This window comes from Bemisia tabaci, chromosome 2 (assembly GCF_918797505.1).
Source record: "Bemisia tabaci chromosome 2, PGI_BMITA_v3".
Classification (NCBI taxonomy): domain Eukaryota; kingdom Metazoa; phylum Arthropoda; class Insecta; order Hemiptera; family Aleyrodidae; genus Bemisia; species Bemisia tabaci.
In genome coordinates, this window is record NC_092794.1 from 8277944 (window position 1) to 8303759 (window position 25816).

The 25816-nt window shown below is 41.9% G+C and overlaps 1 protein-coding gene across 1 annotated transcript in view; it reads right to left on the minus strand.

Annotated features, from left to right (window-relative positions):
* Positions 1–24644, minus strand: part of upSET (SET domain-containing protein upSET) — a 50368-nt gene extending 25724 nt beyond the window's left edge. Inside the window, exons 1-3 of the mRNA XM_019045133.2 lie at positions 24384–24644; positions 2571–2812; positions 207–924 (exon numbers count right to left, since the gene is read on the minus strand). Coding sequence (XP_018900678.2) covers positions 207–924; positions 2571–2641 — 789 coding nt within the window. The 5' untranslated portion in view covers positions 2642–2812; positions 24384–24644. The remainder of the gene's footprint in view (positions 1–206; positions 925–2570; positions 2813–24383) is intronic.
* Positions 24645–25816: the final 1172 nt, after the last annotated feature.

Consider the following 25816-nt stretch of genomic DNA (forward strand, 5'->3'; position numbering starts at 1 on the left):
TACACAAAGAATAATTGATAATTTGGCAAAAGGAGCAAGAAGCAGGTACTTGTTTAGCTATTTTTGTGTTGTCAAGTTCAAAAATCTGAATCCAACCTAAAAAAAATTATTTTTATCTGTACGGATTTGAATGTCTCAATTTCGTTGGGAAATCAGGCAGTTTCCTGCAAAGAAATAAAAAAAAAAAATAATCTGAGAATACCAACCTGACTGCTATTGTGCCACTTTGGTGGAGGCATATGAGAAGAGACAGTTTTGCTAGAAGCATTTGGAACATGTGGCGATTGCCTATTGTAATAAACTTGTTTGACATTCATGCCTTCTTGGCTGCTAAATTCAACATTATATCGATGCTTTATTCCCAGGTAAGTGTCAGGCGTTGCAACAATATTCATTTCGCCAGTTAATTTTTGTTTACTATTTACAGATAACTGGTTTGGGATCGGAACATGCATCATTGACCTTGATTTACAACTCAAACTTTGATCAACCGGTTTCATTCGAGATCCACAATTAACCTCTGTGACTACTTTTCTTTTGAGGTTTGAAAGTTCATTTGGCATAACCAAGGATGAGTTCATTTCTGAAAATGTCGGTTTATGTTTTGCAGAAGCAGCCGCTGAGTTGTGAAAGGAATTATTTCCTTTCAAATCTTGAGAAACTTTAAACTTCAGATTAGCAGAAGTTTGTGGAGCTACATTGCTGATTTCATTCAGAGGCTTGAAGTGATCAACTTCAATGAGTTGTTGGGAAACAGAGGAGGTGACCGCAGTGCTACTTGCTACGACTTCTTCCTTGACTATTGGGCTCCGCACGTGCTTTTTGTCTCCGGAAAGTAGAGGCTGACTCTCGGCGCCAGTGAGACTGACGATGTTCTGTTGACAGCTATCAATTGTTGAAACAGCCACAGATTCATGAGGGCATCTGAAACACACAAAAAAATTTTTAATTAAAAATAAAAACTGTTTTTTATGTAAACTGATCCTATAATGTAATGATTATCATATGGGGAAAAATTTAATCTGTTGTTGCAAAAATGAAAATCCTCTACTGCACAGTTACGATGAGCATGCTAAAAAGTAAAATCAAGTTTGATCTTAAATGAGACTGGTAAATAGATTAATCAAAACCAGCTAGGGCTGATTCCATCACCTCTGGTTAAATCTGCTTGCGAAGTTATCAGGGGTCTGAAGTTCATCCCCTTGACAAAGCAGAATCCAATTTACTGCTGTTTTTATATCAATTTGATCCACTGTTTGAATTTGCACGATTTTTTATAAAAACAACGTGATGGTGACATATTGCCGCCAACTCTGGGCGCATTATCTCTAAAACTTCAGTTTACCCCATGCAAAAGTCAGTAGCAAACCAGCTCCGCCAGATGTTGCAAGCAATTCTTAAGAGGAACAATAGGAAAACAAGGAATTGATTGACGAGCATTTGCAGTGGATTGCAAAACTAGCCGATCTGACTATTTCTAAGTTCGTAATTCCACCCTCCGTTGCGAAAAATTAAAATGCATAAAACTTCAGATCTGAGTTTTTTGTCAATTTTAAGTCTGTAGATGAATGACTTTTTTCAGGTTTTTGAGTTCCTTTCTTCCTTTCTTTCCTCCTGAAAATTCCAGATTTTCCACACAGTTAGGAACCCTGTCTTTGATTCAAAGGCACGTATTAAAGAAATGAGGCGAGGCTTTCCTCTCAGAAATAAAAGAAGGGGTTAACAGAACCAAAGCGGAGGAATAACTTTAATTTCTTTGAGAAATGAAAATTAGTAAGTCATTGGACTTAAAAGCTCCTTTACCTGTTGTACTTGAAAAATGTCCAATACACATCGATTAAGTTTAATAAAAATTTCAATTAAGTACGTCACTCCGTCTTGGCCATGACGTTATTCGGCTCGGTCAAAGTTGCAAGCTCTAAGATGCTCAATCAAGCAAGTTGCCGAGTTCTGAAAACAAATTCCATAGTTTTCAGAGGACTAAATACTTATCATTGCACTGCTGAGATCCTCTCGGAGAATCTTAACATGATATGATAGGAAAAATCCACCTTTAGGAATATTACCGGACTGGGGTGAAATTCCCTACTATGTATCGTCAGGTCAACACTTACAGACTTGCAGTGTACCATCACATTATTTAATTGCTGATCACTTTTTTCTCTCTCTTTGTTTAAAATGATACTTGGAAGTTTCTAAACTTCCCAACTTGCTTTGTGAGATACATCCAATGCTTCACAATGTAGAAGATGACGGTATATTGTCACATAGGAGGCAAAACTGTGTAAGTGCCTTCATGAGCATTGGCAAATACTTGTTGGTGACAGTAATACACTTGAGGGTCAAAGAATATTACTGAATCGAGGAAATGCTGAAATTACTTTTTTGCTGCTATCACTCATGAGTGACGTAATCTTGCTGGAGTTTATTTATAAGGCCACTTGTCCACAAAATTATGGAAATGAGACTCAGGAGACAATATTAATTTCATCCCTGTTCAGATGTGAAAGGATTCAATTTTTTTAATTTCAATTGCTACAGAGTCAATGAGGAGCTTACAAATAACCTACCCAACATGAGTTGCACCCAGCTGAACAATGAGACTGACATTTTCTTCGTTATTCCGAGTATTGGAAAGCATCGGATGGGGTTGAAGAGGAATATTGAGGGAGGGTAAAGGAGAATCAGCTGAAACGGGGACAAGTCTAGCGGGGGTACTTTGGGGTGAAGCCCCCTTGCTACCCCCCACCCCCGCTGATATTACTGATGATGTCGACGCCGTGACTGCTATCGCTCACACCGGAGAGCCCACCTGAAACAAATCAAAGAAATTTCCATCAGCTAAAATTCAACCAACTTGCAAATCATTGTCAGGCATTGATTAATGATTTCGTGGGAATGCAAATTAAACTGACATATTATCATTATGTACCAGTTGATAGAGAATGACTTAAAGCATTTCAAGCTTTGATGCCCCATCAAGACCTGGACCAAGGGTAGCATAATTTTTCTTACACGTCATTATAGTGCTAAATTGATGGCATTTTTCTGAAAATTCCTATTTTCTCAAAGGAAAATGAACCGCGTTAAGTAGAAAGGAACCAAGCTACAACAGCTATTGACAAATTTAATTGAGCAATTTAAATTATTTTTCACAAGCAAACAGTTGAGCAGATTTTTGTGCAAATTTCGGTGAATTTTCTGCATAGTACGAGGCAAATTCCCTAAAATTTTAAAAAAAAAAAAACCGTACAAACGTTCTCTTGTAAAAAATTAAATTGCATTAAATCCTCAAAAATTCCCAGACTTTTCCAACAAATTTCCTGACTTTCCCGGTTTTCTCAACCGCTGGCAACCCTGTATACTTCTGTTCATGCAAAATTTTTCAAATAATATACTTCCTTTCCTGCAAAATTTAGCGAGTAACACGACAGTGCCACTGATTTTTATCTGTAACGAACTCCCACGCTCAAAAAATGTTCAAGTAGCGGTTGTAAGAATTGAGGGGACCCCCACGCTACCCTGTTGCGAGAATACACCTCTATATCCAGTCCAACTCTCCATGCAAAGTAACCGCTTTGTTTGAGGGCTCCAAGTCTGGAACCACGGCAACCCTGCTGATGAATTTGCTCCCTGTCTGTGCATAGAGAATTCAAACTAGATACAGAGGTAGACTCTACAGCGTACCGTGAGGAACCTCCTGCATACAGCCTCAACGTAAAGAGCTTTTTTAGCGCTTACAGGTTCGTTTCAGAGAAGACCAGAGGCACCAACATCGTGTTCCTCACGAAATTTCCGAAGGAAAGTTACTTGAATCGCAAATCCCTGAGGGGCTTGGAGGACAAGCCGCATAAGTGCAGTTTAGGTTAGTTCGAGAAACACGTGTTCGAAGTTTCAAAATCACATGGCTCCTTGTGGCGGAAAGAAAGTTCAAACTGACTTTTCGATGCTTAAAAATTGGAATTCGGGAGCGAATTTTTCACAGAAATGCAATGAGACTAGTTGCACTAGAAAGCGTTAAAATCTCAATTTTTTCAAAAACTGCACGCACTCAGGCGCCTTGCCATCCAAACCCTTCCATTGAGCATTTCCACGGTGCAGGAAGCCGATCCTTACCACATACGAGCTCCATCTCTGGGCATTTTGCATTGTGGCGTTGAATCGGATAATTGGGCATTTTGTTCCAGCCCAGATGGACTGGAAAGCACGGGCCCCGGTTGGCAGTACTGCCGTGCCGAGGAAGAACGCCGTATGAACATTCGAGAGTTGCCGAATTTCCTTCAGTAAAATGTTTACTTTTCGAGCAAAGTTATGAATATTTTACCTTGTAATTTTCAGGACCTTCAGGTAAAATTGCAAACAACATTATCCGAAAAATTGGAGGAAAATTATTCATATGTTTATCGGGGAGTTCGTGTTTTATCAGAGAAAATTTGGCAACGCCGGAGGGCTCATACGGCGCTCTTCCTGAGCACGGCAGAGCGAGTCCGCGACAGAGCTGACGGGAGGTAGAACTGGGAGCGGGGCGCGGGTCGCGGAACCGACGGCGAGTGCACATTGCAGAGTGCAAGCGACTTGCTCGCTCGTTCTCGTAGCTTCGTCTAGTTCCGTTCCCCGCCGAGTGCAACTAGGTTGCAGTGCCGAGTGCCAACGGAGAGGGAGCGAGGAGAGAGCAAGAAGACCCCGAGTAGGCAGCAGCAACGCAGCCAGAGGAAGCAAACGTGAGACACGACCAGAAGGGGCCGTGGGGGGAGGGGGGGGGGGCACGGGCGGAGGCGGCAGTGACGAAAGGAGCGCCAACCTCCAACCGCCTAACTCCGGGGGGAGCCGATGGGTTCATACGCGCTTTCGTCCGCTCGCCGCGCAACGACACACAACGGTCAACACCGCCGAGCTAAGGAAGAACACCGTACGAACACTCGAAAGTAGCCAAATTCCCTTCGATAAAACGAGTATTTTCGACGACATCCGTGCAAATTTTTCTTTGAAATTTTCAGATATTTTAGATTAAATCGCGAAAAAAATTGTCCGAAAATTTCGGCAAAAAATATTCTCAATCTCTCCGGTAAATTCAGTTTTTATCGAGGGAAACTTGGCAACGACTGACGGCTCATGCGGCGTTTTTCCTTAGCACGGCAGAGCAAACGTGGAATAAGTAGATAAATAATTCAAAATTAGGGGGGTTCGAAATTAACTTGGCCGGAATGACGAAAATACGACATTTAATTTGAGCTCAGGGACCCAAAAACCGAAAGCGAGGCCCCCGTGAACGCTGAGCCATAACCGGCTCATTTCCTCCTATCCGCGAGTTCCGAACCACAGTGCGACGCGCGGCAGCGAGAGGCTCCGACTAGGTAAACTCGCGGCTCTTCCGGCGTGAGGGCGTAACTCCATTTCCGCGTGAACCCTGTTCTCCGTATATCCCGGTGCTTCGCGGGGCTCATGCGGGAACGGAGATGCGCACGTAAATCACGAGGAGCGACGAATTGCCGAGCCGACTTGGGCGCTATCGGTGACCGAACCGCGCGACGGAAGAACCTCGTGGATCCCGCGAGGAAACCTCGTGCAAACACGCCGTTTCTCGATGGGGCCGCAAAACGTGGCCGGCTAGTGATCGGGAACATGGGTTTCAGTTCTATTCCTCCTTACGGACGCCGCAGCGCGTGTAGGGGTGCCCGGCGGACCGGGAGCCCCCCCTCCCCCCCCCCCCCACTTCACCCGGGAGTGACCCGAACTGACTGACTGCGACTAGAGTCCCTTTATACTGAGAGTCAAGACAATTTGGCTCATGGATGTCACAAACGGGAATAAAGATTACAGAAATTGAACTTCTTCGTAATCTTTGATCGGCCCATTCTCAAATGCCTTTCTCCGTTCCTCCTCTCATTCCGTTTGTTCCTTGCCGAACCCGTAATTCCCTGGTCCATTCCAGATTATAATCTTTGCAATTGGTGAAAATGTAATCTTTATTCCGTTTGTGACGCTGTGGAGGCCTAAAATACGGGAACCAATCAGAAATGGATACAAATTGTCTTGACTCTCAGTATAAAGGGACTCTAACTGCGACCGGCTACTGCTGCTAGACGTATTCCTGAGGGGTCCTCGTGGAGAATCCGCAATCGTGGACCACTCTGCATCTGGACCGTGCCGTGTCGTGTGTGCGAAAAGGGTATCTGTTTATTTTCATAGGTGGTATAAAAGGTTCACCTTTTCGGTAACATACTGGCGTTTATACACCTATGCTGCCAACCAGGTGCCGCTCGGATTCGGGAGAAAAGTTGCATTAAAAAAGGAGGCCCGATTGGGTTGCTCGCGTGGCCCTTGAAGCGCTGCCTCAAACAAGACAAACGGCACCAACGCAGCATGGAAATAGAGCAAGGGAAAGGATGCGCGTTGGTGACGGCGGAGAGAAACAACTATTCATGCTTCATGGATGTCCGTGTTGCGTCTGCAAAATTGAAGGCGCGATGGCGCAAGGCGTTAACTCGCGATACCGATAATCGCTCAGATTCGGGGAAAAAGTAAAAAACCGGGGCCTGAATACGTATCTCCTATCTTTGGCTAATTGTGAGTTGACGCTCGATTTTCTTTCTTTTTTCAATATGACGTCGGATTCTTTTTTTAATATGTATTCGTAGACCTTTAAATAAAGCTGGTATGCGCCAGCTTAATATAACTCGCGGACCACGTGTTTTTAGTGTGTCTCGAAAGACGAAAACTCAACATATATTGACAATTTGTAATTTTATTACGAATTTCCGAAGTCTGATCGCACTCACGCCTCGAAAATAAAACTGAAAATATTGCGTCAATTTAAAAGCGAGTGACGGCGAAAGCATCCTTGCATCCCGCAAGTTATCACTTGCCGGATTTCCGTCCGAATCCTAGGATTTTATAATCAACTTCCCAACGATCCAATCCGACCTTTCAACATTTCAAGTGCGAATTCAGACGGTATTTAAATCCATTTTTTCATCATCAAACCACTTTCTACTTTTTTGTAGGTTGTAGATTGAAAAATGTATGCATTATTGGAAGTTTTGACTCGCTTTATGAGCTAAAGATCATTATAGATACCACCGTGCGATGCACATTCTTACGGTTAATTATATCCAAAATAGGTAAAGAATTATTCATTCTAAAAGTAGCAAAAGAATCACGACTTCAGTTCAAGTAAGATAATTTTACTATCTGCCTAGGCATTTGATAAAATACCTGATTTTGACTGATTGCCTGCGAAACATACATTCGCGGTATGGATCTAAAAAAGACATTAAAACATAGCCACCTGTCCAAATTCGGCGGTGAGTGATTATTGTGTTACATCATGAATATAAATTAATTATTAATTATTATTAATAAATCATAAATCAATTAATAACCTCTACGCATGGGAAATTTCGACTGCGAAAAACATTCACGCGCACTAGACCACGCTGGCGTGAATGCCATGCAACTGCATGAAGTCATCGAACAACGATACACATCCAATAGGTGCGCTGTTAAATTACTTTTGCTGCCCAACAAAAATGGCCGAATCTTAGCGGGATTGACGTCATCTCAACGACGACTTCAGCTCAACAGACGGGAGAAAATCGAGGTGTCGTTGTTAAATTCCCGTGGGATTCTGCGGATTTGGAGGTTAAGTTTTATTGAAATTTAAGATTTTTAACATTTAAAAATCTTATTAACACCCACATTATTACGAAATTGACGCAATTAACGATTATAAGCAATTGCAAGTCAGTCTGGTGACGAACTTGTGGATGCTTGTGGCGAAGAAATGCGAAAAAATGGCGGTTATGGATGTAAACAATAACATTACAACAATCCAGCAAACTCGGCAGCGGTCCACAGCAGCCAAAAACCTCGCTGAGCTGTTGGGCATTTTGCTGAGCAGCCATCTTGGAAAACGGGTAAATCCACCAGAATTTACCAACGCTTTCGTTGAGCTCAACGCTCAGCGGGTAATTTTCGTTGGGCAGTTGTGGACTTTAACAACGCATCTAATGACGCAGCCACAAAATCACTCTGCCGTTCAAGTGTAAACAAAAACATAACCTCAATCTCCCCTCATGTGCTTTCATGATGCACCCCAGTTTTCCCACGTGCGGCAGAGTTCAAAGCAACCGACTAATGACTATTCGTGATACTCCATGGCAGAGTATCAATTTGGAGAGTTTCCACGCCTGGCCTTCAAGATGAAACAGGGACAAAAAGAGAAAAAAGAAAAAGAAAATGAAGGAGGAAAATGAAAATAATGTAGGAGCGCCTACAAGAAAAATAAGTACTGAACACAGCTATTTCAAAATAATTCTGCACCGAAGTTTCCGAAACAGTTTCTCGGTGTGGGTTCCGTACTTCCAATCGATGACCACAGAGCAAAACCACGTATCTCCATTCGCGACGTATCATACTTTCTGCTATACTCCATTTCCCCTTTAAAAAATTGGTCAAAGTAGTTTCTTGAAAAATGTCCTTGATTTTCCCTCTCTGTTAGTAGACTATGCTGTAAAAATTTCAAAGCTGTAAGGCTGACTTATTCCAGGGTTGCCACAGAATTTAGTAAATTAAATTCCCTGGCATTTCCCTGACACAATGGTTAAGAAGGCATAATTGAAAATAGTTTTCAGGCAAAATTTCTTGTTCGAAATCTCAAACCCATTCTGGAAAGCAAATGAATTTTAACAAATTTTCCCTGACATTTTCGTCATTTTCCCTGACATTTCCCGGTTTTTCCTGACAGCGGCAGCCCTGTTATTCCTTTTCGCAATTTTTTTTTTAAACAACGGAAATTTTGAAACATCGCAGTGGACCTACGTGATTTTGCGCTTCGGCCATGGAATTATGAATCTTTAGGAAAGATGCGTCGCACCGCCGGTGCCGAAATGGGCACTAGGACAGAATGCGCTAGAACACAGAGAGTCCAGAGCTCCGTTCCCACGATCAAAATAGAAGCTCAAAATGGAACGATGTATCGAAATCCGGCCAATCGCGTGGCGAGGATGCCGGCGAGCCGCTTCGTTTTGATCTTCGGCTTCGGCCGTGGAAACGGAGCCCAGGTTCAACGAATCGGGGTGGGCCGTTGCCGTTTGGCCGGGCGCCACGATCGGGAAGGTATCCAGTTCAGATCTCCCCCGAGAGGTTAAGTATTTTGTTTGTCTTCGATTTGGGCGAATCGAGAAAAGCCGCGCGCGCGTTTCCGCTTCACTTTCTATTTCTGCCGCTAGCGTCTCGCCGCCGGTGGCGTCGCGTGCTTTGCATTATATCGATTCATCTGCCATCTAAATCTATGGAAAAGGATAGATGAATAGGGTGTTCGCAACGAACGCCTTGATAATCGATACTTTACCATAGTTTCAAATGGGGAAAAATCGATAATCGATGATTCACTGCTCGCCGCTCCGTCCGGAGTCTTCGAAGCGCGAATGATCGATTATCGATATGATATTCCCCCATTTGAAGATGTGGTTAAGAATCGATTATTAAAGTGTTGGTTGCGAGCACCCGGCTAATTGGTCCTTTTCCATAGGTTTAATTGGCAGATCAATCGACCAATCGATATAGATATCGTATAGTACGCCACGCTACTCAAACACACTTCTCCGATTCCGCAAGGTACGGGAGAGGTGCCCCTATCAGAAAATCCAAGATCCGTGTAAAAAAAGGACTTGAACGAACCTTTGTGAGAGGGAACGAAAGGTAAAATCGTTTTAATTGAACAGGATTTGCATGAGGGGGAGGCTGGCAAAAATCTGGGAAAAGTGCGTTTAAATTGACTGAAATTACCAGAGAAAAGATCATTTTAAAAGAATTAGGGGTGGGCGGAACATTTTTTGACGCATAGGTTGTTTTTTTTTGTCCTCAATCGTCAACTAAGGCCCAACAAACGAAACTGAAGTGAGAAGAAGAAAGCTAAATAAGGAATCAGGGAACGAGAACGAGCAATAATGCCTCTCAAAAGTGACAAGATCTGACTGAGACCATCGAAACTTCCTGGGAAACCTTCTTCGTCAAACCTGACCGGGACTGGAACCCGGGACATCTCGGTCATAAGTCACTTGCGCTTGAAACAGAAGAAATTCGCGGGTGCTGGATGCCTGCCTTGATAAAAAACAACCGGGATTGCAGTAATTAATTGAAAATCAGCCTACGGTCGCCTTAGCGTACCGTACAGTAACGTGTCGTACCGTGCTGTACCGAATACAGTACATCCGACGACATGACTCCACTTAAAAATAAACTCCTCACCATGTTCTCAGAAGCCGAATCGTTTTTGTCGAGACACATCAAGAGAGGGGATCAGTGGCGATTCTTCAAAGTTAACAACACTGCTTTTTCTCCATAAATTGTATTCGATACATCAAACGGATGAGATTGTATCGATATCGATTGGTTCAAAACATGAACATAGCCTCAAAAGTCAACCAAGTAATCTGACGAAACGGGTTTTTTGTGATAAATTTTTGATTCGTATGAGTACTAATTGGACTGCATTTTGCAATTTGGGACTATATATTCCGGCTCATCTGAAAAAACACTTATGTGCAAAGGGAAACCATTGGCACATACGTTGTTTTTAAACCGGGCCAGAATTTATAGTTCCAAATTACAAAATGCAGTCCAATTAGCCAACAATAGTGAAATTTTCATTTAGTAAATTTTCAGCTTTTCTGACGAATATCCTAAAATTTTGGATTGCGGTTATGTTCTATTGTTTCGAACCAAACGATACATCGAACCATTATCGAATACGATCCATTTAGAAGTATGTACAACAATCGATTCTTGGTCAGGCAAGCCTCGCCCTGAATCGATATTTTTAATGGATATAAACCGATGAAAACAGTGTTGCCAACTCGCAAAATCGACCGTCCAGGAAAGCCGGCTACTCGAGCATCAAAAACCAACACCGAGCTCCTCTGTTGAACGATTCAACGTATGGAGAAGACTCCTCGTTATCAGAAAACAAAGTGTATTTATTTCCGAACTAATATTTGGTCAAGTGTACTGTACGCGGAACGTGCGGCAGAGTGGCAGAATCAGAGACAGGAGCCGCGTAAAAGCGACTGCCTCCACTTTAACCTAAAATGTTCCGCATGAAATAGCATTACTCATACCTAACTTATCAGCGATAAACATTCGAAATTTTCCGCACGCGAAAATCCGACGTGACGGGTGCATCGAAATACCGATGTGAAAATGACGACGCAAAACCCCAAAATTTCTTCGCATAAAATAACTTTTCTGGAAAAGTCAAGAAATGTTTCTTTGTATCTTTCAGAATATGTCATTCGTGATTTAATCTGTTGGATTTACCTCGATATTCTCATAAATTCCCCCGAGTCGGCAAGATATTGCAGGAAATTTGGCGACGCCCGAAAGCTCAAACTCAAGTTTGATGTACACGTGACAGAAAGACAAAGAAAGTAAGTGATAAAACAACTGCAAATAAAGCTTTCTGAACGTACTTAATCGAGGAAGCAGACTTCTTGATATGTTTCCCAAATCTTTGACAAAGACAACGAAAATTTCTACGAATGAAATGAATTTGTGTAAAAAAAAATAAATAACTGAAGAGACAAAAAAAGTGATACATTTGTTTTTTTTTTATTCTACCTAGGAATTCCTGACGAAATTCCTGCACTACCTTCACATTTCTGGAGAGAAAATCTACGACAGGGTGATTCAGCCGTCACGTCACCAGTACAGCCGTGTGAGCCGTGCTAAGGAAGAACGCCGTATGAACCTTCAGGCGTTGCCAAATTTCCTATGATAAAACACGACTTTCCTGGTAAACTTGTGAATATTTTCCTTCCAATTTTTCAAGTAATTTCGTTCGCAACTTTACCCGAAGCTCATGACAATTTCAAAGAAAAATATTCATAACTTTCCTCAAAAAGAAACGTTTTATCGAAGGAAATTTGGAAACTCTCGAATGTTCAAACGGCGTTTTTCCTCAGCACGGCAGAGTAGGTATTGATGCTATTAAATCGGATTCAAATGGGGGAAAATAGGAAGAAAAAACCATCCAGCGGGAATCCAGGTTACACGAGAGCAGATCAGCGGCAACGAAGTGTTGGTATCCAATCTTGAAATCATGTCAAGTTGAACCAGCATTAATTATTAGTAGAAATTTTACAAATCTATTGTTCTTTCCAAAGAAGATGATCGGGGCCAGAAGGCACGCTGGCACTAAGACGGCTATTCTCGTTACGCAAAAAGTATGATCTCTTTTACTTGAATGAGCTGTGAGATTTGAGAGCACTGGCTTTAATCTGTAAGACGGGAATAGCGTTGAGCGTTCACAGAGATTAGAAATCGATCGATAAGTCGACATTAAACGCGCTCGTTTATGAGTCTCGGGCGAGTTGGCTACGAGTGCACGCTGCACGCACTCCGTGATCCGTCACGTCATAAGAAACAAAACCTGAAAAGCTCGCACATAGGTCGTCTCGAGGAGTCAAATAGGGCTGTCGCACCCGAGAGTAAAGAAAACCGTCCAGGCTTTTGGACGGTGCAATACCTAAAGGTCAAATTGAGCACATCGGAAATGCCCAAAATACTTTTCGACGATGGAGAATTTGCAGGTGTCTATTCACTGGAAAAAAAACACATTGGATCTGAAGTCCAGACTCTTAAAAACATCGACAAGAAAAAATACTCTTGATTCAATCGGATTTTTGCTTAAATCAAGAACCAAGCCCCTCAATTTGAGCGGATTTCCTTTTGATTTAAGCTTAAATCTGATTGAATCAAGCGTATTTTTTCTTGTCAATGTTTTCAAGAGTCTGGACTCTAGATCCAATGTGTTTTTTTTCCAGTGTTTGATGAATGTCATGTTTAAGTGGAAACTACTGATTGTGAGTTAACTACAAGGGTGCACTTGGTTCATAAATTGAACAAATATTGGAGGAGATACGGCAAAATTATCCGATTTTCTAAAACACATGTATTTAAATGGGAAATGCCGTCAGATGACGTCACTAGGCGGTGCATTTCCTCACTTTTAAATCTATTTTATGCTATTTCCAATATCAGTAACAATTTATAAAAAATACTGTGACATCAGCTTTCAAGCACTCTTAGATGAAGCGAAAAAAATTGTGTGCAAATTCTCCATTATGCGGATGCACGATTTGAACGTTCCGTTTCACGCGCGCTTCTAAAGCCGCCAGCGGGCCGATCATTGAAATCTATAGACAAGGCTATAGGCAAAGAAGACAAAAGGGGCATGGAGGGATCCTATTGGTGGAAGCGGGTGGCTGCAACGGACAAATAAGGTGGGTAATTGACTAACTAACGGCAACCGAAGATACCCTGTAGTTGGTTTATCATTTTCTCGATCCTTAGTTTTTAGGAACCACCCATTTCAACCAATAGAATCGCTCCATACTCGCTGTATCTTCTTGGTCCATTGCTTTGTCTATCAATTCAGTCCGCAGAGCGCCAACTTTTTCTTCGTCGCCGGCATTTAGGAGGGAGAGAGTGGAGCTGGAACAAGGACCCTCCTTATTTTGGAATCCGAGGAAAACAAGAGTACGAGCCTCTCATTGTTGGATTAAATCCGACTGCTTTCCTGGGCGTAGAGTAATATTTGCCGATAAATTATTTCTGTCGATGCTCGGACCATCTTTTATCATGACCTTTTTATCGATTAATTAATTAAGAGTGAGATTAATTAAGAAAGGCTGTTTGTTTCTTAGTCTCCAGATTCTTCCTCGTCGTAACTCCTGATATTATTTGTTTCGTGTTCCTTTCGCTCATCTACGTTCAAGTTCAAAATATGTGGTATTTTTTCTTAAATTATAATACCGATTAATTCATTTTTTTTATTATTTTCAATTCAGATTGTGATTTTTTGTGTACTGATTGAAGTTTCTTGAGAGGAATACGTGCTCTTAGTATGAATGTCAATAAATGAGCACTAAGAGGGAAGAATAAGGGACCTTGGTGTTGAAAACTCAAAATTCAGCTAATAATGGTACGATTCATTGGCGGATCCAGCAAACTGGCAACATTGCTTTTTTCCATTTAAAACTACTGAGATGTATCGATTCTCGGAGGGGGTAGGTGCTTCGGCAAGAATCGATTATTCAACACAGGATTAAATGGAGGAAAGCCAGTTGCCACATTGCTGGACCCCACCTCTGGTACGACTGCTCTGAGAAACTTCTGAGAAACATCATTTAACTTAACAGAAAATGTGAGAAAAACCGAAGCCATGTGACTGAAAGTTCCGAAATCGTAATTTTGAAAGGAAGTCGTTTTAAGTTAAAAGCGGACGTGTTCAGGCCTCAAAATCGTTGGATCGACAGGCGACAATATTCTTAATAAGCTCAACTATGAACCAGTGGCGTGGCGTGGCGTGAATTGCGATATATCGATTGTTATGTAATTTAAATCTATGGTAAAGAATCGATTATCAAGGCGTTCGCTGCGAACACCCTGTTAATCGATCCTTTTCCATAGGTTTAAATGACAGATCAATCGATATATAGCAAAGCACGCCACGCCACTGCTATGAACTCGGTGCCGTTGGCCTCAATCAACGACGCAGTCCTCATTGCCGCTGTTCAAACATGCTGACGGGGACTCGCACTTTAACAACGAACTGATTATCGAAGTTGATAGACAAAGCGACAGACAAAAAAAGACATACAGAGTATGGACCGATCCTATTGATTGAAATGGGTGGTTCTTGTCTTGTATGTACACTCTTTTCGGTCCTTAAGCCTTCATGAAACGCTCTGACCATACTCTCTTAATCCAGACGCTCTGGAATCTAAAACTCGGGTTTTAAGGCTCATAAATTGGTTTACGATTTATGAATGACACATTCGTAATAAACTGACGCCAATACACCAGAGTACCTAAGCAGGGAAAGTGGTGCCATGTCTATGTCGCTCCCTGATTGGTCAGCGAGCTTTTGACCGTTCGGAAGACTGTTGGAGCCCAACGTAGAGCAAATCTCGGTTTCTACTGCTAGAGCAGGGTTACTACTCAAACTGATGGCTGGCCAAAAATCAGTACTAATTACGGTACATTTCAAAAAATTCTGCACACCAGTAGTAAAATGCAATAATTTTTCAGTGCTTTTGTGCAATGCTAGCGCCGGTCGTTTGGTTGAGGTGTTTCTGCACGATCGGATTTTTATCGAGCTATTTTTGTATAGTTAGATTCGCCTCCGCAAAAAATCAGGATTCGGAAAAATTATGAAATCAGGATTTAGCAGTCAAAAATCAGAAAAAATGAGGATTTCCTGAAACGAAAAAATACCAGACACCCTGAGATAGAGGCAAACTCTCAGCGTAGCCCAGGGGATCCCCTTCATGACGGCTTTTACTCCTAGAGTTTTTTTTGAGCTCGGGAGTTTGTTTCGGAGGAAATCAGTGAGGCCATCATGCTTCCAGCAGACTTTTACCTCAACGAAGTACTTAAATCGCAAATCCCTGACTCACGTAAAAGTTTCATTCCTCTCTGCCCCGGTTATTGGAAGGTGCTGGTGCGGTCGACTTGCTTCTATGCGCGGATGGTTTTTTGCGAGCTTTCGGTATGAGGATAGCTTTGTTGGCTCTTTCCTCTTGACCTATGCTACCCGACGCATGCTCGCCTAGTTGAATTTCTGCCTCCCCGCCTCCTCCTCGCCCGTCTGCCGCCCTCCCAGTTCCTAACGAATGAATGAAATCAATTAATTATTCCGATCTGTCAGCCTGCTATCGTTTATGACCGTGCAAAACTTCCCTGCTTCATAACGTCTCCACGGCGACGAATCAGCTCTCAACTTTCCTCACGCCGAGTCGTCAGCAGTGGCGATTTTTCAAGTTGGCAACATTCGTTTCGGGAAATCCTGATTTTTTCAGATTTTTGACTGCTAAATCCTGATTTCATAATTTTTCCGAATCCTGATTTTTTGCGGAGGCGAATCTAACTATACAAAAATAGCTCGATAAAAATCCGATCGTGCAGAAACACCTCAACCAAACGACCGGCGCTAGCATTGCGGGTCTATAGAATCCCTCCTGGAGGAAATAAGACATAGAAAGAAAAGAGAGAAAAATTACGGACAGTTCTAAAACATCGCGATGGAGACTGTTCTTTTGTTGGGATGGAGAGAGCATATGTAACAAAAAGTAATAATGCGATTTTGAAGAAGAGATAACCGGAAGAACAGAATGTTTCCGCCTTCACCACAAATCCACCTTATCGCTATTTTTTCTAGGGTTATCACTCCGCCGCCATTTTTACATGTGTTATCACTCTTGAGTAATTGTCATAATTGCTCGACCGACGGCCGAAAACAAAAATAGATGAAACTAATAATGGCACGAGTAAACCAAGATCTATGACCTTTTTTCCAAACCCAACGGAAATAACGAAAAGTGTTCATGACGGATTCATCGGAAAAGTGCTCATTTCATCCGGACGGTTAGGAAACGAGTAACAGACGTGCACTGCCGTGCTAAGGAAGAACGCCGTATGAACATTCAAGAGTTGCCAGATTTCCCTTGATAAAACATGTATTTTTGACGACATTCATGCACATTTTTCTTTGAAATTTTCAGATATTTTAGATTAAATTGCGTACAAAATGGTCTGAAAATTTTGGGGAAAAATATTCACAATTTTTCCCGCAAATTCAGCATTTAGCGAGGAAAATTTGGCGACGTCTGAAGGCTCATACGGCGTTTTTCCTTGGCACGGCAGTGCAGTGCCTGACGTGGCGGAACTTGCGTTACACTGAGGTAGATTTCTCGCCGCGACAAACATCAAAGCTCTCAGTGAACGACTCAATAATTCATTCGGAGATAATGAATATTCCGAGTTCTTAAAATGGTTAAATCATATTTCCATCGAATAATTGAATACACGTTCACTGGCGCTTGTTCATGCTCGTAGGCCCGCTTATACATATACATACGCGCTCTAGATATACTGATTTTAACTTCCTCAGGAACTTGTTTCAGAAGGCTTCAAAAGGTCTTATCATCGACTGGAGTAGAGTGTCTACATAGGGAGAGCACAGACAAGTCGAAAAATGGAGCTCTTTTGGACCCAAAAGAACAGCCAACCTTCGAAAACGAAAAATGTCACTGCCAATCTTCAGATTCCAATAGTTAACCGAAACGGCCAAGAACGTTCAAACAAGAGCGTTCTAACAAAAAAAAAAAAAAAAAAAAAAAATTACTAAATTTATGCAAAAACCAAGTTAAAAACGTGCTTTACCAACAACGGGTCGTGACAATTGCGATGATAAATCACTCTGAATATAATTTTGGAGTTCATAGTTCGCCTGCCGTTTTGAGTCGTGAGAGTTCTATCGCACCTGACCTCAACTGGAATTGGAATAATCAAAGAATATTCCGTATAACCTCCTCTAGGCTCCTTAGCCATCAGAGAAAAAACATTACAAATCAACTCAGATGCCTTTCCGACGGATAAACTCGGCATTTGAATAATGCGCAGAGCGCAAAGCAATGGATGAATAATCGAGGTTAGGTTCGAACCCAACATGCAACTATTTTAACTCCGCAGTGAGCAGGGTTGCATACACTCGATTTTGCGGGCAGACTCTAGGACCCGCCCACGGCTTCTGCGATAGTATAAGAGCTGGGCGTAAGACAATGGAAACATGTACAAAGTTGGGTTTCAACACATCATGTAACTATTTTAACTCTGCGGTAGGCCGGGGTGCATGGTTTCGAGGAAAACACAGATCGCACCAGTCAGTACCCCGAGAGCTGTTTATCGCGTGCAGGCCGCGGACAGATCTAAGATCTCGCCTGCAAAATCTAGCGTATGCAATCCGGCCTACCGCGGAGTTCAAATAGTTGCAGGTTGAGTTCAAACCCAACTGAGCATATTTCTCCATTGTTCTCCGCATTGTTTTGAGTCGAAAGAGCGTTCCATAATCTAGGATATAAGCAAAAGTTTCAGATTTTAGATGAGTGCTAAATGTAAACATTTTTAGTTCATTCACCTGAACCACAAACTGATAGAAGTGCGCGTGACGAAAGGCAAAAATGCAAAGTTGCAATGCGAATGTGGAATTCAGGTGAAATCTCCTTCGGCAATAAATGCATCAACTTATTCTTCTGAATACCAGGGGGCATTCTGGGGTACAAACCCAAATTTCAATAATTGTGCGCGATGCGATGGAACCGACTTTGCCGAGACATTTTCTCCCATGAACTAAGATCCCTTCCCCGATGGTAAACGAGAATCTCAAGCGCGACAACAAAGTTCTTCGACGAGCTCATGACGGATTGCGAGGAGGTAATAAACCTCAGGTGACATCGCGCATGTCCGTGCTCAATATGACTAGGGCTCGATCAAAATGGACGCCCCATTTACATGGGCACGGGCTGTGCGATTGAAACATAAGAAGTAGTTACTGCGTCGGACAAAGGCGCACTGCTCGACGCTCTAGCAGAGCTAAGGAGATATACGACGATGATACTCGGCACATTCGCATGGGCGGCTAGCTCCTGCTATTGCCCGGCGGAGTTGGAGTTGTGAACGAGAGTAAATAAATGAAGATGAATACATTTCCTACTAGAGGCGAAGGGGGGGGGGGGAGGGGCCAGTGGAGGGGGTCGAGCGAAACCCCTCCGCGAGATACAACACAGCGTTGCCGTGACAACAAATCCCCCACCAGAGAGAGAGTGTGACGTCACGGGATGGCGGGAGGGAGCGCCAGAGCGCGCCGCAAATAGCCGCCGACATCGATTTTCAAGCTACGAACAGAAAACGGTGGATGATGCGAGGCGGCCGACAAACATTGCAACAGTTGCGAAACGGGCCGAGAGAGTCGCCCTCGACAGACACTGCGAGCACGTTGCACGTCGAGCGTCGACGACGTTGGGGAACGTTCGCTCAAACTTAGGCTCCCGTGCTAAGGAAAAACCCCGTAATAACCCTCAGCCGTTGCCAAATATCCATTCATAAAACACGAATTTCCTGATAACATTATGAATATTTGTCTTCCAATTTTTCAGATAATGTTGTTTGCAATTTCACCTTAAGATCCTGAAAATTTCAAGGAAAAATTTTCTTGACTTCCTTCAAAAATGAACATTTTATCGAAGGAAATGTGGCAACTCGCGTATGTTCTTACGGCGTTCTTCCTTAGCACGGCAGTATGGACCAAGTAATTCCTGAGAAATTATAATCAATTTCCAATATTTTATGAGCACACGCGGGCAAAATGTTCACATAATATTTTTGCGGCCTCTCCAAATTGGACGAGTCCGAAACGTGAATATAACCTTCATGAAAACCAAGGCAATACTTCCATTGGGGAATCTTAATATGACACGAGCCCTCAGTATTGAGTCGACTAATTGACAGCTAACTGACCTGGATTTGGTGAAACCAAAAACAGTCAAAACGGTCAAAGAGACATTGGTTCAACTCCGCGCCAATTTCCGCTGCGCAGAAATATTTAGAGCTGAACCACGTGGGCATGGGCGAACTTTAGCCCCCCCCCCCCCCCCCCCCCGAAGAGACTGCAGAGGGATTCCTTGATACGAAGAGCTTTCGTAAACAACAGTAAATGGGTCATTACTGTCGGCCTGGAATAATGAGGTTAGCTACATTTTAGGGAATTGAATATGGGGCTCGCAAAGGGCCACCTTTGGGAAAGGGAAGGGGGTACGAGGCCTGTGAACTGCCTCTTTGGCGGGGTGAGCAATCCGGTCTTGCACGTGGTCCAGAAGTATTACAGTGCCCCCCCCCCCCCCCCCCTACTGAGCTTCACGCTTTACTAGACTTCCGTAAGCACACTAGCTAGAAGTCGTTTCACTGAGGCAGTTTGCTTCTTGGGGGATTCAATTGGCGGCGATGACATGGGGATGGGAACGGGGGGCCGGCATAGCCCCCTAGAGATTTATTTATTCCATCCCAAGAAATGTGACATATTTTGCTGGGTTGATGTGTGACAGATATTCACCTTTGAAATTTTGATTGGATCGATTTTTTCAGTGAGAACAGCTTTTTGCTCCTGAGACGACTCAATTAGACAAAATTTACCGGAGGGGGGGGGGGGCAACCTAAACCCCCCTTGGAGCCACTGAAACCCCGTAAACCCCCTTCGCAGCTGAAGGAAACCCACAAATCCCCCCTTACGATTTGTTTTCCGGTTTTCCAGGACATCCCCCCCCCCCACACACACACACCCACACCAAGTTCCTAGTTCCGGCCACGGCCGATTTACTATTATTTTCGGGCGGCGAGGGAGGGAGGAGAGGTCGTTAGCTTTTGAGGCAATTTATGGGAGGGTGAAACAACTTCCACCTGCGGTTCATAAAAACTGCGATGAGATAATGGAAGTGGGAAAATGTTGAAAGCGCGGACGGGAATGTATCCGATAGCGGCTGTTCTGTTGCTACGATTTCCAGTGAGTAGGAGTCACGGTTGCGCGTTATGCGACGCAGCAGCGCTCCGGTCGTCAGGAGCTTCGAGGTCACCGATTCGAACTCCGTCCCGGATCACACTTATACACACGTTTTTAGTATCTGCCCGGCTAGATCTGATTACTTTGCGGCTGTCTATCGACGGCTCCTTCCGAGCAAATGCGCTTGAAAACGCCGCGGCTCGCGGCGCCTCACAGCGGAGGTGCGGTCGCTCAAGTCAAATACGGGCTCAGCTCCGAGCCGATGTTCCTTCCTTCTTCCTAGTGTACCTCCGAAGGGACAGTATTCTGCTGTGCTATGGAAGAACGCCTTATGAACCTTTAGGAGTTGCCAGATTTCCGTTGGTAAATCGCGAACTCTCGGGAAATATTGTAATTATTTTTCTTCCGATTTTTCGGATAATTTTGTTCGCAATTTTACCTTAAGTTCTTGAAAGTTTCTCAAAAAATATTCATAGCTTTCCTCAAAAATAAACATTTGATCGAAGGAAATTTGGCGACTCTCGAATATTCTTACGGCGTTCTTCCGTAGCACGGCAGAGAACCTCCGAAGAGACAGTATTGACACTGGAGGATCCATTCCCTCCAGAATCCAGAGATTATGTTTCATTATTCACTCACCGATGGCACTTTAATCAGGGTTGCACAAGTGAGATAAAAAATTTGAAAGATAGGACATTTCCGTGAAATATTCCATGAAATTTCACTAATCTGTTTCTCCAGGGGTCGGAGATGCAACAGGCACTAAAAACACTAACCCTCGTAGCAACGAATGATAAAAATAAGTTGATCTGAAACACTCTTTTCCTTAAATTTTATTTAAAAATAGCCAAAAAGGGTTTTCTAATACCGACATTTTACCAGTTTTTGGAATTATTTACAGAGAGCTGATTGCTAATAGGGAAAAAAGCAAAAACCATTTGCCTTTTTAATTTAATTTTGCATTCAATTTCAAAAAATATTAATCAATATCTTTCATTTTTTTCTGAAAGTTCTAGATTATATTTTTCGAGAAAAAATGGAGTCATGACTTTAAGTACTTTGCGTAATATGTTTGATTTACATGAGCCCTTTTTGAGACTTTGAGTACCTTAGATTTGTAATGTATGAATTATTTTCATTTCATGATGAAGCTACTTTCCTTAAGCTTTCCGATCAAAGAAGACTAGAGTGTGATGGTCACCTTTACTTTATCTGCCTTTTGTAAACTCACTTTGGAACAATGAAAAACACATGTCTTTTTATAGAATTGATGTTTGACTGCTAACGTACAGCGAAAAGTCACTGAGACTGGCGCATATTAAAATTCTTGACTGAACATGGTAGTAAGCATGTTGTTACTGCAATTTTCAAGGAATATGCATCACAAAAGTAGCTACGACTAGCAGGAGCAGACTGGGACCAAAACACGACTAGGAACTCAGGCCCGTCAGTATTTAGACTGAATGAAGTATTCTTGTTGTTTACACATAAATATGTAATTAAAGTATTTCAAGCAAAGATGGCATGATAATAAAAGCAGATAAAACCTCATGGTAGGCACTTATGAGTCATCAGCGCTATGTCCATCAATTTTTAAAATCCTGAGAGCTCCATAGAGCCTAACATAACTATGTCAATTAGTGGTGTATCATCCACTAGCTGTACTCGTTCATAAGGGTAATCTAATTATGATTAGGTTGATTCTAAATTCATGCATGAACAAAGGATTTCTAGCAATTGGTGAAATAGTTGGCATAATCAACACAAGGTTGACTCATCAACGATAGATGCATTGGCTTTTTTTGCTTCAACCTCTAGCTTAGAGTAATTTTGGAGAATCCTCGTCATGAAGTGAAATAAAATTGTGATTAAATCCAAACTTATGGAGCCAATAACCAGAATACCAACGTGACAGCAAATAACACCGACTGTGTGGTGCTGTGTGAAGTTCTATTCTTGAGTATAACAGAGAGGACAGGTTGCGAGCTAGCAACTTTATATTTCTGCGACACCCGAAGAAATTACCATTTTATTGTGACACAACTATCTTTCCAATCCTCATTATCGCCTTGATTTAATGTACTGGTTGTACACTCTCACACTTGGATGTAAGAGCCAAATAATAGAGGGGTCATCTCCCTAGGATGCAGCCTTCCGTTTATTGTCATTGTCATGAAAAAAAGTATGCATTTCAGAATCGAACAGAGGCTGCTAAGTATGGGGTAATATTAAATACACTCAATGATGGAAATTACGTCACTAGCTAGACAGTGTGCACAAAAAGGAATCTGAATCACTTCTAACATACTGGAAAAGCTTGAAACCTCCAAAAATGTTATTAAATTACGAACTGACATTTCCTGTGTGAATTGAGTTTCACAATTTCTGAACAAATTAAGAGAGCATTAGGACCAGATTCAAAGTGAGACCGTGGGCAGAAAAACATTGGATTGAGATTTCACAAAGTAGAAAATGATCACATTATGAACCAATTGTTAAAGGCAGTCTTGAATTGGTGTGAAGTACAATTTTAATTACACCCAAGCTATGGATTAGAAGATGAAGAATAGATGACAGAAGAATCGATGAAAACAGATTACGGTAGATTCAATACCTCTGTTTCCACTTGTCAGTGAAATGTGATTAGCCAACTTCCCTAAGGGAAAAGCTTTGAGCAACATACGAGAAGCTAGAAAACTACTGTATCCCAAGAATCGATTTTCTCTATCTTAACTGTGACATCAACTTGACACGATAACCAAATATTATTGTATAGGTTATGAAGGAAAATTAGCCTGGGTAGGATTACATGAGTGCAACAAAGAAGAGTAGGGCTCGTTCTTGATGTCAAAGCATTGATGGTTAGGGAGAGAAGGATGAAATTCATTGATTGGAGAGGAACATTTACTTTTGATTGAGAAAGACATGTTAGAATGGGCACTTGGGTAACTAGCATTTTGACATATGTCACTGTCTCATTCATGTAATTTCACCAGCTTTGAAAGTTCTGAGTAAAATAGCTATGGATTCAATCAAGAGTTAAACTTCTCTAATGGATGACTATAGAGGAAGAATCCTTACTTCAGTGCCTTGACAACGAGAGATGAAGGGACAAAGAGAAATAGAACCATACTTAATTTCCAGGGCCTCAAAGTGAGAACTAAAAATCAATAATTACTGAGAAAGTTGAATGAGGGATAATTTCTGTAGTGAAATCAACGAGGATCCCTCATGAAAAGACGTAGGAAGGAGAAATTGAAATAGGCATTTTCCTCAGATGTAAGAAAGGTTAGGTCAGAGTGGAAGCTCTCAAACTTAATTTCTGCTGGTTGTGACACATGAAATCCTTGGGATATTTTGTGTTCACCAGATAATGGAGCAATCTAAAGAAATTTGTAAGTAACCAAGATTCAAATGCAGACTAGGTGAATGAAACCTCATTCCGAATGCTTTAAGTAGAACTTGTACACAAGTTGGAAAATGAGAAGGTGGAGAAATTGGAGACTTGAGTAGCCTTTCCTAATGCAGTAATGGTGAGACAAATTAAGAATTTAAAACATGAAACATAGCAACTTCCGAATTCACAAGAGAATCTGGGTATAAGCGCGATCAAAGAAAATTGATGTTATGACAGCAAGTGCTTCCACTGCCATAGATCAAAGTTAAAGGAACCTCATTTGGGGGGAAATATGGGGAAGAGGATGGATAGGAGACAAATAGTATTCAAATTATGCCATTTGCACAGAATTTGACAATGTAAATCATGCAAATAAGTCACATTGGAAGCATTTGCCATGAATAAGGTCAGATAATGAAAATAACTGACTTTAGGCTCATGTCACAGTCATAATCATTTCATGTGACTTGATGGACATGGCATGAATTGAAACTCTGGGAAAGGGAGGAGGATGAGAGATAAATAATGTTTGAATTGAATAATGGTAGAATGTTTTCAGTATTCAAAATAAAACAAAGTTTCTAGCCTTACCAGTAACTGTCAGCAGCCGAACGTACGAACATAAATACAAACGTAAACATTACGTTCATTTACACTCAATTTAAACTGAAAACTTTTGAGTCTTTGGTCAGATTATGATCACCGATGAAAAAATGACTAAAATAACAGTTTAAAAGAATCAAATTCACTAATAATCACAAAATTAGACCCAAATATTGTTCAACAACACTGCGAATAACCTAAAGATGGCGGCCATCCTTGTTTCACAAAAACAATTGGTTCACACGAGTAGAAACACGGTATTCGAAACTCTCGAACCCAAATGGTCGTATCCGGTACTACGCAGACAGCGACACAGCAACTGATGAGTATATTTATGACCCATTTTAGCATTTTGGCCAAAGCAAATTTAGAGATTCATAGCTGATTTCTTTCCCTAGCGGGTTCAGCGGCAGATTTTTCGCGAAAAATACTGATGCTACATTGCGGAATTCTAGAAGGACGTAATGATAAAAAAGGTTTTTCGGTAAAAATGTGTCGCATTTTATTTTAGCGATTACTGCTTGAGTCAGCCGTCGCTGAGTATGAAGCGCCATTTTCAAATCAACCATGAACGCACGTTTATGGTACGTTCCTTTTGGGGATAATGAATTTAAAGTGTATACTGAAAGATACTTTAATTTTAGTACGGTTGTCCTCTCGCTAAGTAAATTATACTTAAAATTATGCCCTACCGAATGCGGCGTGTGGCCTGCGCTTTTCCTTTGACCAGAGCGTGGTGTGTTACAGAACCGCTCTCAGCTCTGTATATATTGTAGACATTTTTATACAATCGGAGAATGGTTTTTCGAGGGCCGGCAGCGCTTCATATTTTATTTTAGATTTTAGATATTGGAAATTGGTTTGGGCTTCAAAGTAGCTTGTCATATCAAGTCCCCTGCTTGCCCCTGCTCCTCCATCCTCATGTGAGGGTGTGTGTGCGTGTGTCTATGTGATACACATAGAAGGAGACTAAGAGTGTGTGAGTGTGAGTGTTGGTGTAGTAGTAGTATGTTATCATCATCGCAGTAAGGGGATTCTGTTATCACTTCACTTTTATTTCGCTGCCCGTGTTTTTCTCAGAATTCGAATCCGATTGAACTTAGAAAGTGAAATTTTAAGTCGAATACACACATTTAAAGATCAAAATAATGCGAAGAGTATTCCTTACGCTCTTTAATGAAGTACTCTATTAATTCAACACCTATTCTCGGTCTATTTTGACCTCTTCGACCAACTATTTCCTTTTTCCAGCCATCACATTTGCATCAATCTGACTCGGAAATTTATCTGAGTAAGTACCGTTTGCTGGCTAGTTCATACCCATTGCCTGGAGCTCCCCTCACTGCCGTCAATTACTTCCAAATATTATTCATCCTTACATCAAATTTTCAACTTCCAGAGCAGTCGTCAACTAGCTGTAC